Source organism: Daldinia loculata (genome assembly GCF_022478755.1).
Source record: "Daldinia loculata strain CBS 113971 unplaced genomic scaffold F4817scaffold_2, whole genome shotgun sequence".
NCBI lineage: Eukaryota > Fungi > Ascomycota > Sordariomycetes > Xylariales > Hypoxylaceae > Daldinia > Daldinia loculata.
In genome coordinates, this window is record NW_026054856.1 from 165,193 (window position 1) to 178,431 (window position 13,239).

A 13,239-nucleotide genomic window follows, 5' to 3' on the forward strand; every position below is an offset into this window, starting at 1 on the left:
TACTATGTAGATGTAGTGTATGAGGTACGTACGGATAGTATGGGCTGTTGGCAGGAAAAGAAACGAAGGGAAAATGTCCGGTAACATTTCCCCTGACTGATTGTTACCAACCTGGCCCCTGTCGACCTCTGCTAGGCTAGGACCAGGACCAGCCCTAGTCAGTTCGTGGAGGACAACTGGGCTACCTTGGTTTAGCTTCCTGGCTTCTTAACCTATTTTACCTAGGCCACATACATACTATGTATGTAGGTACAAATCGACGAAATATCTGGCGCGATCTGCCGGCTTCATTTTGGTTAACCTAACCTTTTCTGGCCCTATGTTAAGTCGCCCATGTTGATACAAATATGATACATATCATTATCGTCAGATTAGGAAAACGAAAGCTACAAGGAACGACGACAAGGACCTTGCTTTGTGGAGGCGAGTTTAGATAATGCCTATTTGATATGCCCAAAGCTCCCAAATCTCCGCGCCCGCGCGCGTACTCTTACCTATCTCCTAATATCGATGACAACAATTAAAAATCAAATCTCTTGCCACTTTGTGCGCGCCGTCATCGCAACGGTAGGTAATAAGAAGCTTAATCGAGGAGGGCGGCTGCTAAGCTCGTCACATTGGAGTTCGATATCACCTGCATCGCTTCGCGTGAATAGCAGAAGCGGACGTTCTATTTTAGAACACATGTACAAGCACCACACCTGCACACCCGCTCTTGAGAAAGACGAGCTGTCAAATGATATGCGATCGCTAAAGCGCGGTCGCAAGCGAGGAAGCACTCGACAGGGCGCGCAGACCATTACACAATATCTACGTATATGGCTTGAGTAAGCAGACAAGGCATATCTTAGCCCATGACTTCTCTGCAGGCCTTTATTAGTACCGGCATAAGTGGCCGTTTCTTCAGAGGATAGAGGATATCGCTTCCTCTGATCAGCTAGGTCTTTCTCCAATCAGTAATTCGGCTCGCGGCTAGAGAGAGAGAGAGTCCCGTAGCGAGTAGTAGTGTAAAAGGATGCGGCTGTTACGCCGATTCCCGTCTTAGGATACTTCAACGAAAGCCGTGTCGTTGCTTGGGGGCGACTCTGTCAAAATGTACTCCAGTCCTATCGAATGCTGTGGTACCCTCCAAGAGCTCTAAAAGCTTACATGACCTCCGAAGTGGCGTGCTGGGCTTGTCCAGCTGTGGATCGCTTTGCTAGGCACGCTGATCCAAATCGGGAATGTGCTGGATACTACTGTATGTACGGGCGTGATCTGTGCTATCATCTATGGCTCTGTATGGCATGTAGCGTAATGGCATTGTTATTCCTCCGCATTTCTTAGGCTTGTCAAGGCTTGTCAAGGCTTGTCAAGGCTTGCTAGGCTTGCTAGGCCTGTCGCCAGGCTTGTCAGGGACCTGCTCAACTCGTCCTGCCAATTATCTATCGTAGATTCTGAGCAGGTATTCCAACCCGCCTTGCAGCCACTCATCGTCGCCGTAGATGGCTGCTCTTGGTCCAGTTGACTTATAAGACAGTTAACGGCCATGCTAATGCATTCTATTATCTGCACTCGGCCCACACACCTCACCCTTCTTCCCATGACAATTCGACAATTCGCCAATTCGACGCGCTTCATCTCGGGTCTTTCTCGCTGTAAAGCCGTCGAGATAATCAAACATGCAAGCGAAATTCCTTGATATTGGCATCGTCTCTCTGTCTATTGCCTCTCCATCGCCGGTTCCGGTTCGTGGGCCGAGACCTATCCGCATCATTCCCTATATCAGCCCGTCTGCTATTAACAAGGCGGCGAACTCGTTAGCAGCCTCCTTCCTGGGGCATTAAGCAGGAAAAAGGCAACCTCGAGATACATAGGTAATGAATACATGACATACAAGGGTCCAATAAACTTATGTGCGCTTTTTGCGAAGCGAGCTTACTGGATCCCCGCCGTGCCCCCCCTTGTCGCCAGGCAAGAGAGCAATCTCGTGAACCGATATTTTTTACTGTACTGTAATGTCTGGTACCGTACCCACCACACCCCCATGCTCTCGCGCTTTTCCTTTCTGGCTCTTCATCGGCGGATATGTCCAACGGCCTTTCTAGAAATTAGCGGGCCCTCCTCTACGTACCCAGCTAAAGCCGTCGGAGGATTTCCTAACTGATCAGTACCTCCCCTGTTGGGGGCCAGGGCAAGCATTGGGCAAGACGGAGCTGCGTGGAGGGGCTTTTATTTTACAAGGGGCATCTTGAATGGCTCTCTGCTAGCCTCTTGTCGATAGGCCCCCTCGTGCCTCCATATGATCCATGCTCTTTTACATCTCTACCTGCCTACTCCGTACCCCCTCCATCCGCACTCACATACGCACATCCTCCATGTATGTAGAGAAGGCCTTGCCATCATCTTCATCCGCAATGGCTAGGCCCGTTTGCCGGTGGATTTTGGATTTTTGGAGGAGGGTACAGGATCGAGGTACCTTGGCCCCTGTCATAGTCGGCAGACAAATTGAAGGTTATTATGGGGCAAGACTGTCGTTGAAAGTCTTGTCTAGTACTGTACAATCTAGCCAGCTTGCGTGTCTTCAGCTCTCTTTACTAAAGTACTGACCGTATCTTTGCAGCCGTGAGGTTCAGAAGGCTCAGAAGGCTCAGAAGGCCTCCCTTGTTGTATTTGTCAAGTGAATGCGAAGGCCAGTGTACTATCTGTTTTCTCTGCCCGTTGATAACTTCCAACGGTTGGCGCCTCTAAGGCCTGAAGGAACAAGCTCTTGTAGATATTGTCCAGGGCCTATCAATCAAGTCCCGGCTAGAACTGAGAGCCCTGTATCTTCCCCCAGCCAGATCGCTATTAGCTCCGTTCTCCTTCCCAGTCGGGCTGCATGCACTGTACATACTCTAAACCCATGTCAGTTGTAGGTACTAAAGGTCTCTGTACCAGACCCCCAAGTCGTTTCTTGCTCTCTTATTGACTGGGCTGGGCCATCTCCGCTTGGCTAGGGACCCGTTAACCGTTAAACATGCCCCCCAGGGTAATGGATAATACCGTCCTCTGTACAAAACAGTCCCCTCAGAGGCAACATCTATCCTACTGTATCTCGTTCCATCCCATACAAGTACACTTCGGCCTGCAACCTTAGCTTCTTTCAACGTTCACTTTATTCTGACTTCACCTATTTGTACAAGGAAAGTCAGCCACTTCCCACCAAGGTGTTGTCTTTCGACAGGAACTTGGACTTGGCAAGACAACTAGTTTGAACATCAGTGAGCCATTATTGCTGCGAGGCTGATGTTCTGAGTAAAACATCTTGTTGTCTAGAGGGGGAATAAAATTGAAAAGGAAGAGAAAGTAGAAATTTGTCAGCCGGTGGCGCACGAGGACAGGTCTTGGAAGCGCGACTGGGACATAGGCTCCCATGTCAGCCACAACGACTTTGACGGCGACCATGGCAGAGTTGAAGCCGGAGCCAGCGCATAGTAGTCTTTGGTCGAACTATGGCGGTCCGGTGTCCTTATCAGCTCGATTCCCTAATACCATGGAGTCGAATCTTTCGCACCCGTCGACAACATCTTCGCAACATCCGGGCCGGCCACGAAGCAGCCACCCGACTATCGATCACTCTTACCCGTACCCTAGATACCCGCAGGAGGAGTCGGATGGATTTGACAGATACCCGCAGCCGTCTCTAACACAACATCACAGCTTCCCTAACCTAAAGAGGCCTCACCAACCTGGTGAGCACCCGCCGTACCAGGAGATTGTGCAGGACTTGAGAGACGACGGGTCGAAGCTCACTGTGAACCATGATCATAAGTTGCTCTCTTTCCGGAGAGTCCAGGACAAGCACACCATCGTCGATCAGCATGGTCGAATGCAGCAGCTTGAGCTTACTGCGCAGCTCCACGGCATGTTCTTTCTCTCGGAAATGCCTTCAAGTACGAGCGACGGCGCGATTCTGCAACCTGAGCTAACGTGCTACCGGAGGAACCTGTTTCAGATCAGTGGCTCGCTCATCACACCGCGAGGCCAGCTCTCGGTGATTCTCCCCGAGACGGGCGAAACCGTTCCCGTGAATAACACCGAAGTCACCATCTCCGCCATCGAGTCCGTCGATGGCCATCCGGTGAGACTAATCGTCATTCCCTGGAAGACGCCACCGCCGAATTCTCCGGAACTACCCCAGACTCCGGACCAGGAACCTCCATCGTTACCACTAATCCCATTCCCGGATGATGGACAGGAAGCGGAGGGCGAATATGCTGTATACCCTATTGGGTGGCGGCGGCTGCAGTTCAGAATGTAGGTTGTCTGATTCAGGGGTCTCGATCATCCCGCTATAAGGCTTAGTCCCCAGTTCAATAAGCTGACGCAGATCCCATAGAGCAACGGCAAATAACGGAAGGCGGAAAGAACTTCAGCAGCATTTTGTGCTACACCTAAAAGTGGTAGGGACGTTAGCAAACGGGTCGAAGGTAGTTCTAACGGAATCTACAACGGCACCGATCGTAGTTCGGGGGCGAAGTCCGCGAAACTTTCAGGCTCGAAAGGAAATCCCTCTCCTGGGATCTAGTGCCGGCTCGCGGGGGCAAGCATTGGTTGAAACAGGGCTAGGCATCGTTGCAGGCCCATTAACTGTAAAGCCTCAGGACCCGAAATTGCGTGGCCTGAATCTGGAATTACCGCGGACGGCGTTTACTTTCAACGCGTCAAAGCTCCCTGGGAGCCCGATGACGATGAGGTCCAAGTAAGTCCCTCCTTTATCCCATTCCAAGGGATTCACATCCTACTTTGTTGGACCAAGTTACGATGACTTGAGGTGAATGAGACGAGCAGATGGGAACCATTCCGTTGACTTTCTCGTCTTGGAGATTAGAGCTGACGAGAGATTCTAGTTCGTACCCCAGTTGGAATCCTCCTAGCCAGTTGCCCATGTCCGGAATGCCGGCTTCGGCTACTGCTAGCTACCCGCCAGCGAGTATACCTGCCGATTCGTACCAGAAAATGCCACTCTCAGGATCATCGAATTTCACACAGGAGCCGCAAGAGATGCCCATGCAGACGTCCATGCCATCGATGCAACTTTCCCTAGCCGCAACGGAGCAGCAGCCGCCAGCAATCCGGACGCAATACGCCTACGTACAGGGAACTTCGGCTCCGCCTCAGCTCTCAGTAACAACAACGTCGATGGGTAGCAGCTCAGATCACAGCAATCTCAGCGTACCGCGGTACGTCGACTCGAACCCGAGGCCAACTAAGAGCCCGCGTCACGGTAGCCATCAGTCCATACCCAGCACCAGCTCCATAAGCAATAACAATGACACATCTGAGTACCGGTACGGGCCTTCAGGGTACGTACCCGTGAACAGCAGCTCCAGCGAGCTAAACTCGGCGTCTACATACAACGCTGACAGCGCGAGCAGTGCTGGACAAACCGGGCCTGCCTCCAGTGCTCCTTCATCGGCAGGCGGTCACTCTCACCCTCACCATCAACAACCTCAATCGCAACAGCCGCCACCTCGCGATTATTATCCACCTACAACATCATGGACAACGACTGCAGGCGAACCCAGCAGCACCACTGTCCACTCATACCACAATAGCGCCGCGACGGGCAACGAAAGCAGTAGACCGTACGCATTTCCGAGCAAAAGCGATCACCCGCCGGCACCTGGGAGCTATGCCTCAACTTTAAACCATTATTCATGGAGCCCGACGTGAGAGTTGGTGCTTAAACATAATAAAATGAAGAAAACGATCAAAGTTTACTGAACGTATTTCTCATTCCTCCATTGTGGGTCGGTTATTCGATCACACTGTGCGCGCATTAAGGGAATGCGCGTGTGCGAATAAAGAGAAGGGGTCGACTGCTCTCGTTGCCATAGGAAACGCGACTTGTATTGCATGTCGTCTGTATAGTATTTTAATGGAAGCTTGGTTTTGTTTCTTACTCGAAACCCGTGGTGGAAGAAAAAGGGACAAAAGCTATTTTCGAAATTCCGCATCCCTTACGGAGGACTTTGTATAGGGCTACTGGGGAGGCAATGTTCGGAGTGACGGAGTAAAGAGGAGAGGGTGGAATTCATGGTCTCCGTGTACCCGTGCTGAGAAGAGGCACCATTGCTGCGGTGGTTGTGTATCTGGTGGTTTTCTCTTATATCGATGCTCATTCGTGTCTTTCGCTAATAGCGAGCGCGACCCTCTCGGCCATCTTGTTTGGACGTATAGCATACACGCCAATGCTTACAGAGACGGGTCGGTATTGAAATATCCGGAGTTGGTTTCCTGTTTCTCGTATTGTCGTTATTTTGAGTTGGAAATCGTCATTTGCTATTCGATATCCCCCCCTCGTTCGTATCATACGTACCATACCATACCATTACCATGCAGTATCATCGACATTACGTCTTATACAAACTGGCGCAAGCGATCAGGGCGGCCACAGTGTTATCTCTCCAGCGATCAGGATTCATGTGATATGATAGGTGGGGTTGCTAGAGTGGTAATTTGTTGACATTGCCGTTTGCGACGCCCGTTCCCATGAATTAAGCGGCGGAAAGGAAAGCGCTAGTTCTGAATAATATCGATATTCATCTCAAACGCCAGTTCTGTTCTTCCGCTTGGCACGGTGGCACAGTCTGGCTAAGAAGAGAGTGTTTTCTCTAAAAACACCCGAACGCGAGGTTCTCTGGACGCAGTGGTCACTGTCCAAGCTCCAGAAGCGGGCAAGGAATAAGAATTGCTTTTAGAAGGCTTCCAAGACAAATTCTGGGATTACTGATACCTGTACTCTAGTAAAAGTGCGGAACTCACGATCTATATAGCGTTGGATGGTTTGTGGGACCTGGTTTTCAGCTTTCAGCCGCTAGGTCTTGTATTGTATCATACCAAGGCATACGGCGCCTGTCCGTTCAAGCTGAAGCCTTTCATTTGCTCGTTGTGTCTATTGTCTTTTAGTACGGACTATTGCTTCACCATTATTTAGTGATCAATTTTTCATAGGTATAGAATGTAGGTGTGAAGGAAGTAAGCTGAGATGGGACTCCATAAAGTAACCTCGGGAAGCTTCCAGTGGAAAGTCGTTTACAAAAACTGTGCTAGCGATTGAAATATGAAGCTATTATTTGTTGGTATTAATTTTGCCTTGGATCTACTTAGGAATAAATGATGGGATAAAGAGATGTAGAAGAGTAGAAAAGAGAAATCGAACTAGTAGCTGGGAAATCAAGTTACTACCTTAGGTAATGTCGTAGCTTATTCCTGCCCGTTTGGTTACACCTGTACATTTACCTTTTCGTGCTTTTTTCGACAATTACCCCCTAGCATGTACTTTCCTTCTTATGTAAAATACTTACTGTAGTAGGTACTCTGTTAGGTAGACGGGTGTAGTATCACTAGTTAATCCAAGGTGACACGAATCTCTGACATACGGCCGTTACTAGCTTGGAGTTTATGTACGAATTGGCTGAAGTATGTATGTACATAACCTAGTAATATGTACTCAGCTAAGATTAGTACCGTTCCAGATTGTCGGGACGAGAACTGGTCATGCGGGCGCTCATCCGTTCAGTCCGGTGCAGATAGTGGCTGAAGAAAATGGCCCCCCATCCACACGTATTTGTACTAGCTTATTTGAGTACCTAGGCTTTTTATCGTGGTCCAAGCGTCGCAACAACACTTTTTTCACTTCTTCAAACTACCTCTTACTATTATGTGAACCTATGCGGTGTTAATCTATAGCAAACACATTCTATCGACAACTACTAGTTTTCATATTGCCCATTATTTTGATTCTACATATTTGGGACTGGCAATCATATTACTAGTGCTATGTTTGATATTCCAGATGCTAAACGGTATGAGATTCATTTATTCATTGTTTTCATTCCGAAGCTAATAGTAAATGCGAAAGAATTCGGCGGGAAGAATTATATGATTCCGCCTCGGACGAGGAGGCGCTGCAGGATGATCAATGGGATTCAACTTTGCGTGAGAAATTAAATGCGCAGTTCTCTGGTTTACTAGATCTCAGCTTTGCAGCAGATGGAGATACCAGAGCACAACAAGTCCCAGAATCTCAAGTAGGAAATGCAAATGAAAACCCTAAGGATGGGGACGATGTTGAGGAGCCCCAAGAAGAGGCCTTCACATTCAGGTTATTTCGGGACGAGGAACCCTTGCGGAGGGTAATACTCGAACCCCAAAATGCCGGTGCGGAAAAGAGTGGTGATGGCGCTTTTGTGGTTGCTAAACGGCCGATCTCATACTACTTGGCTGGGGAACTGTCACCTGAAGCTGCGAATAGATTCAGGATGGCTGCAGTTAGTGCGGATTACCTCTTCCAAGACGCAAAAAGGAGACGGTGGGGACTTGAGAAGCCATGGAAAGTCACAACTATTACTATCACTACAAATAATAAAATAAGCGCCCCGGATAGTTCTGTTGGTAAGAACGCAACTGCTGATGTAGAAAAGAAGAAAAGGAGGCCAGGGAAGAAGCGAAGAATAATTCTGAGAACGCGGGAGAAGGCAAAGAAGGAACAGGAGGAAGCTGCAAAACTACAAACAGTCGAGAAGGAAGAGCACCTGAAGGACAAGAAAAAGAGACTGAATAGGCAGAAAAAGCTAAAGCGGAGAGCTAAGGAAAGAGAAAAGAAACAAGGTGTGAAGGATGACATGACTTCTGAGCATAGTAATAGGGACAGTCCAGATTAGGAGGAATAGTTAAGCCAATACCTAATGTTATTTGTGATATTAAATACAGTTGCATGTTAAGGAGTTCATACCTAGGTTAAAGATGTTATAAGAATTGGAACTTACGTATTATCCTGTCTAGGTACCTATGTATCGCGAGCTTGCGCCACAATCTTTCTGTGCGTCGCGTGCGTAATCAAGCCACACGTTAGAAAAATCCCACCTAAGCCCGTCATTTAAGCTTTATCAATTACCTACATTTAAGGAGGTACGTACCCGTCAACCTACCCACTTCATCTATTCACGCCGTGTCTTCTAAGTAGGTCTACTTCTAAGCAAGCAAGTATTCTACGTTTCGACTCTCTATCGTCTTAATAATTACTTCTTTCTGTATATATTTGGCAACTTCTCACGACTTCTTCTCTTAGCTATGTGCATGGTCACTTGCGATTCTACGGTTATGTACCCTTGAAGGACAGCCGCGATCTGAGCCCCGCAACGCGTCTTCGGATATAATGAATTCGTTGTGGTCGTCAAGAGCTGCCGATGATGGTGCTAATGCACCAAAGGCATCGGTGGACGTAGCAGATACAGGGGTTGCTGATGTCGGACCTGGAATAACGAGCGTAGCGCCTAGCCAACAACAACCTATGCGACCTCAGCTACAGCGAAACCAAATCCAGTCAACTCCGCCTGTACAGGCCGCAAGCAACCAGCCGCCTGACTCTCTCTCGCTAGCACAGCTACGACGCATAGTGTCCGAATTCCCTCGTTCTGAAGCTGCCGCGTATGACTTTGAATATTCCGATACAGGACCTCACGAGGAGGAGATTGACGAGTGGTTTGTCTATCAACCTTGGCAATGGATTCGGCTGAATGCTGCCCAACGGGCTTTCGAGTGGCAGTGGGAGCACGATATAGCAGCTAGAAAGGATGAAATTACTTGGGATGAGGCAGACGATGAGGCTAGAACCAATTTCATCCTACAGGCATTGGACGGAGTTAGAGCTAGTGATGCTGCCACGCGTGGCGCTGCGATAGGAAGGCTTACGTATCTCGTCCTGGGTCGGTGGACAGACACTGCTGGTTCGCCCCAAGGCGACAAGACGAATCCCCGAAGCGTTGCAACACCCGCCCAGCTTGCCGCAATGAAATCTGGTGTCGAGTTGATCGCAGAGTGGAACGGTATTCTCGTTATATGGGCAGCTTTGCGCAGCGCGTTTGAGATATTATGGTATTTTGCGTCTACTAACTTTGGTGGCCGTTATCATACTGATGTTTGTGCAGGCTAGATGAACCCCAGAGACCGCAAGGCAGTAGCTTAGCGGAGGCACAGGACGAACTTATGAATTTAATGACCATTATGTATATGTGTATACAGGAAACGCTTAACGACCCGGATGGAATGGCAATGGTTTGCGAAAAGCTCCGTGAGTGTGATATTGCTGAAATTCTTTTGGGGTGTTAAGCTAAGAGTCGCAGTGGAATTAGAGCCTCATTTGACGACATTCATGCTCACGGCTTCAGCTAAGCTGCGATGGCAAGAAGTAAATGTTGTGCCGGCTCCTCAGGTACGATACGTTCTAAGATGACTCGAGTACCCTGCTAACCAACTAGACGCTTTTGTTGTTATGGAAGTGTATTCTTCTAGAGTTCGGTGGAACTCCAGAGATTGAAGAAACGAAAAGGGCCCTTAGGGAAACGGCCACGGACGATAAGGAGAAAGATCTGATTACGGCGACACCTCTCGACTATCATATTTTTCGACAAGAGATCACATCAAAATACCCTGCCTATGTACCTCCTCAGCCAGTAATACCCCTTGAAGCAGATAACACCTCTCTCCTACCTCCGCTGCCCAATCACCCTACTAGGAATAATGGATCGAATGGTATACTTCCTGCTCCTCCTGGGACGCAGAGCGGAGGCGCGTCTATCCTCCATCAGCCTGTTCACATTGCGACGCCTGCGCCGTCTCCTCCCCCATCTCCGGCTGCCGGTGGTAAAGGAGGTAAGAAACAAAATTACCAAACCAACCAGAATTTCCCTTTCATGTACCCTCCATTGGATGCCACCAGTAATAGCGCAGGAGGCAAGGGTGCTGCTGGCCTTCAAGACTTCCTTGTTGGCCGGAAATGGGAAGGCAGTGATGTACCCGCATCCATTCTCGAGGCTGGCGAGTTGTTTTCGAAACGGGTGCGCATGACTCGAGCTACAAGGCAATTATGGGAAGAGCGCGAGAAGTTTCAAAGGTTTGAGAGGGGTTGGGATCCCTCAGACGATGACATAGAAGACTTAGACCTGGATGGTCTTAATCTTGACGACGATGTTGATGATGACAAGCTTCTCGAAACTATCGAGAAGCGAGAGAAGAAAGCACGAGGCGCCGAGATCGACTATGGTCCACACCCAAATGTTGATCCAAAGGTCAAACGACGACTAGAAGCCATCGAAGCGTTCTACGTAAGTGATGGTACGTTTCTGCTAGTGAATTTCGACTGACCATTGATAGGCTGCTGCTTTACCTCAACTACAGTCATTGATTATAGTTCTGATGAAAAGCATATTATTCAACGTTACTGCTTGTATTGCTCTCCCTGCTAATAGCCAGCAACAATCGCAAATGCCAGGAGGTAACCAGCCCCGCGTTAATGGCGGTCCTGGTACAAATCGATCGCAGGATAGTTCTATGGGAGCTAACAGCTCGACCAACCCAGACGGTTCCGACAGTTCCTTGGAGGATTTGGATGCTACTAGATGTAGAGAGATCGAATCGAAAGCCGCTACGGGTATCATTCTCCTGCTTATGAAATGGCTCAAGATCTCGCGTAAGTAATACGCATATCAGTTCCGGGTTTAGTATACTAATTGCTCGCCTAGATGTTTTGAAGTTTGAATACTTGGCCCAACTACTACTGGATTCTAATTATCTTCCTTTGGTTCTCAAGTTGTTCGCACATCAAGATATTCAACAGGTGGTCGATAGTAAAACCGACCGCCTTGAACACAGGTAAAAGCCCTAGAACTACTACACATTTCGACATGTCTCACAAATCTTAGTTTCTTTCAGTTCTGCAACGATCGTGCTCATCCTTCAGAAAAGGTACCGCAAGAGCCGACAGAGATCGACGGGCCAGAGGAGGAAAGCGAGGACGATGCGGCGCCTCCACCCATAAAACGGCGACGATCGCCGCACGAACAAGTGGCCGAAAGCAGCGAGCTCGCGAACAAGACAGAAGGGCAGCTCTCCACTCGCCCTGAAGTAGACGAATTAGGCTATCCCGTAAACCCCCTGCCTAAGGAGCCTATCACCGATTTTTCGCGCCGAAATTTCTTCGCCCTCATCAATTACCTACGAATCATGCAGAAGATCTGCAAGAACAAAGCGCACCGTAATTTACTACTCGTACAGTACAAATCGTCAAATATCATAAGGAAATCACTCAAGGTACCGCAGACCGAGTTGCGACTGTACACGCTCAAGCTCTTCAAAAACCAGGTGCCGTACTGTGGTCGTAAATGGCGGCAAGGCAATATGCGTGTTATCACTGCGATATATTTGCATTGCCGTCCAGAGCTTCGCGACGAGTGGCTGGCTGGTAGCGATGTAGACGCGGAAGTTGAAGAAGCCCTGCCGCTCGAGCAAGCCCTCCGGAGCTTGACGCACTGGTTCAACGTCCGGAGATACCCGGATCAGATGGCGGCGGATATTAGAGAGGCGTTGCGAAACGAGCAAGACTTCTTCAAGCGCGAACTCGAGAAGCTGGACGTGTGGGCCGATGTCGGGCAATTAGACAATATGAACGCCGAGTGGGATCACGCTGGACACGGCTCTGCATATGGTTGAGCTTGCCGGAGTATTCGGCACGTCTCTTAGGACCGAAGGATTATCCCTATTCGTGAAGCTTTCGCTGCTTGCCTACTTACCGTATTTGACTACAGTACATCCTGTTTAGATGCGACTAGGGTTCTATCATGGATATATGTATGTTGGGTCCCCGGCTGGATATCATAGTTGCCTAGATAGGTAGTTTAGGTACTTTTTTAAGGACGTAGGTATAAACTATTATACTGTACGGAATAGATTCAGGGCTAATGGGCTACGTTGGACCCGGCAGTACATAAATCTGCATTCCGCACTCAAGCGGACTTGCAGGCCTAGCATGTACATGTACCGAAACGGCATGTCAAATAGCCCCGTTGGATCGACCTTATATATATGTACCTACTATTCATGATCGTATAATACCTATGCAGAATGTGCGTAGGTGGCTTAGCCAACTTCTGGTGCTGGTTAATAGTTGGATGCGATATAGAAGCTTAAGCGAGTATGGGTAAGGGTTAGTCTACCTGTCGTGTTCCTTGGGGCTAGGTAATACTTGATTCTGTCTTATACATGTCCAATGAATATCGCGATGCGGAGTGCTCGTTGGCGCCAGCATATTGTATCATAACTCCGACGAAGTCCCCGATTCTTTCCATAGATACAAATACCAAGGTACATAGGTATGTAAGATAGGCGCCGCAAGCTTGACCCCCACGATGCATGTGTAGGGCCCCGGGCCGACAT

At 48.9% G+C, this 13,239-nt stretch overlaps 3 protein-coding genes across 3 annotated transcripts; all 3 read left to right on the forward strand.

Moving 5' to 3' along the window:
- Window positions 1-3,424: 3,424 nt before the first annotated feature.
- F4817DRAFT_311298 (p53-like transcription factor) lies at window positions 3,425-5,697 on the forward strand (the record flags this gene model as incomplete). The annotated part of the gene is made up of 3 exons (XM_049299976.1): window positions 3,425-4,278; window positions 4,361-4,723; window positions 4,872-5,697. The coding sequence occupies 3 exons, from the start codon at window positions 3,425-3,427 to the stop codon at window positions 5,695-5,697; spliced, it is 2,043 nt and encodes a 680-aa protein (XP_049163427.1).
- A 1,968-nt stretch (window positions 5,698-7,665) lies between these two features.
- Window positions 7,666-8,729, forward strand: F4817DRAFT_323317 (uncharacterized protein). Its single transcript, XM_049301493.1, has 2 exons — window positions 7,666-7,832; window positions 7,889-8,729. Exons 1-2 carry the CDS (start codon window positions 7,807-7,809, stop codon window positions 8,688-8,690), a joined length of 828 nt encoding a protein of 275 aa, XP_049163428.1. The 5' UTR covers window positions 7,666-7,806; the 3' UTR covers window positions 8,691-8,729.
- A 207-nt stretch (window positions 8,730-8,936) lies between these two features.
- On the forward strand, window positions 8,937-13,233 carry F4817DRAFT_323319 (N1221-domain-containing protein). The gene is made up of 8 exons (XM_049301494.1): window positions 8,937-8,988; window positions 9,098-9,903; window positions 9,957-10,099; window positions 10,152-10,240; window positions 10,287-11,132; window positions 11,182-11,497; window positions 11,550-11,679; window positions 11,730-13,233. Exons 2-8 carry the CDS (start codon window positions 9,185-9,187, stop codon window positions 12,514-12,516), a joined length of 3,030 nt encoding a protein of 1,009 aa, XP_049163429.1. The 5' UTR covers window positions 8,937-8,988; window positions 9,098-9,184; the 3' UTR covers window positions 12,517-13,233.
- Window positions 13,234-13,239: the final 6 nt, after the last annotated feature.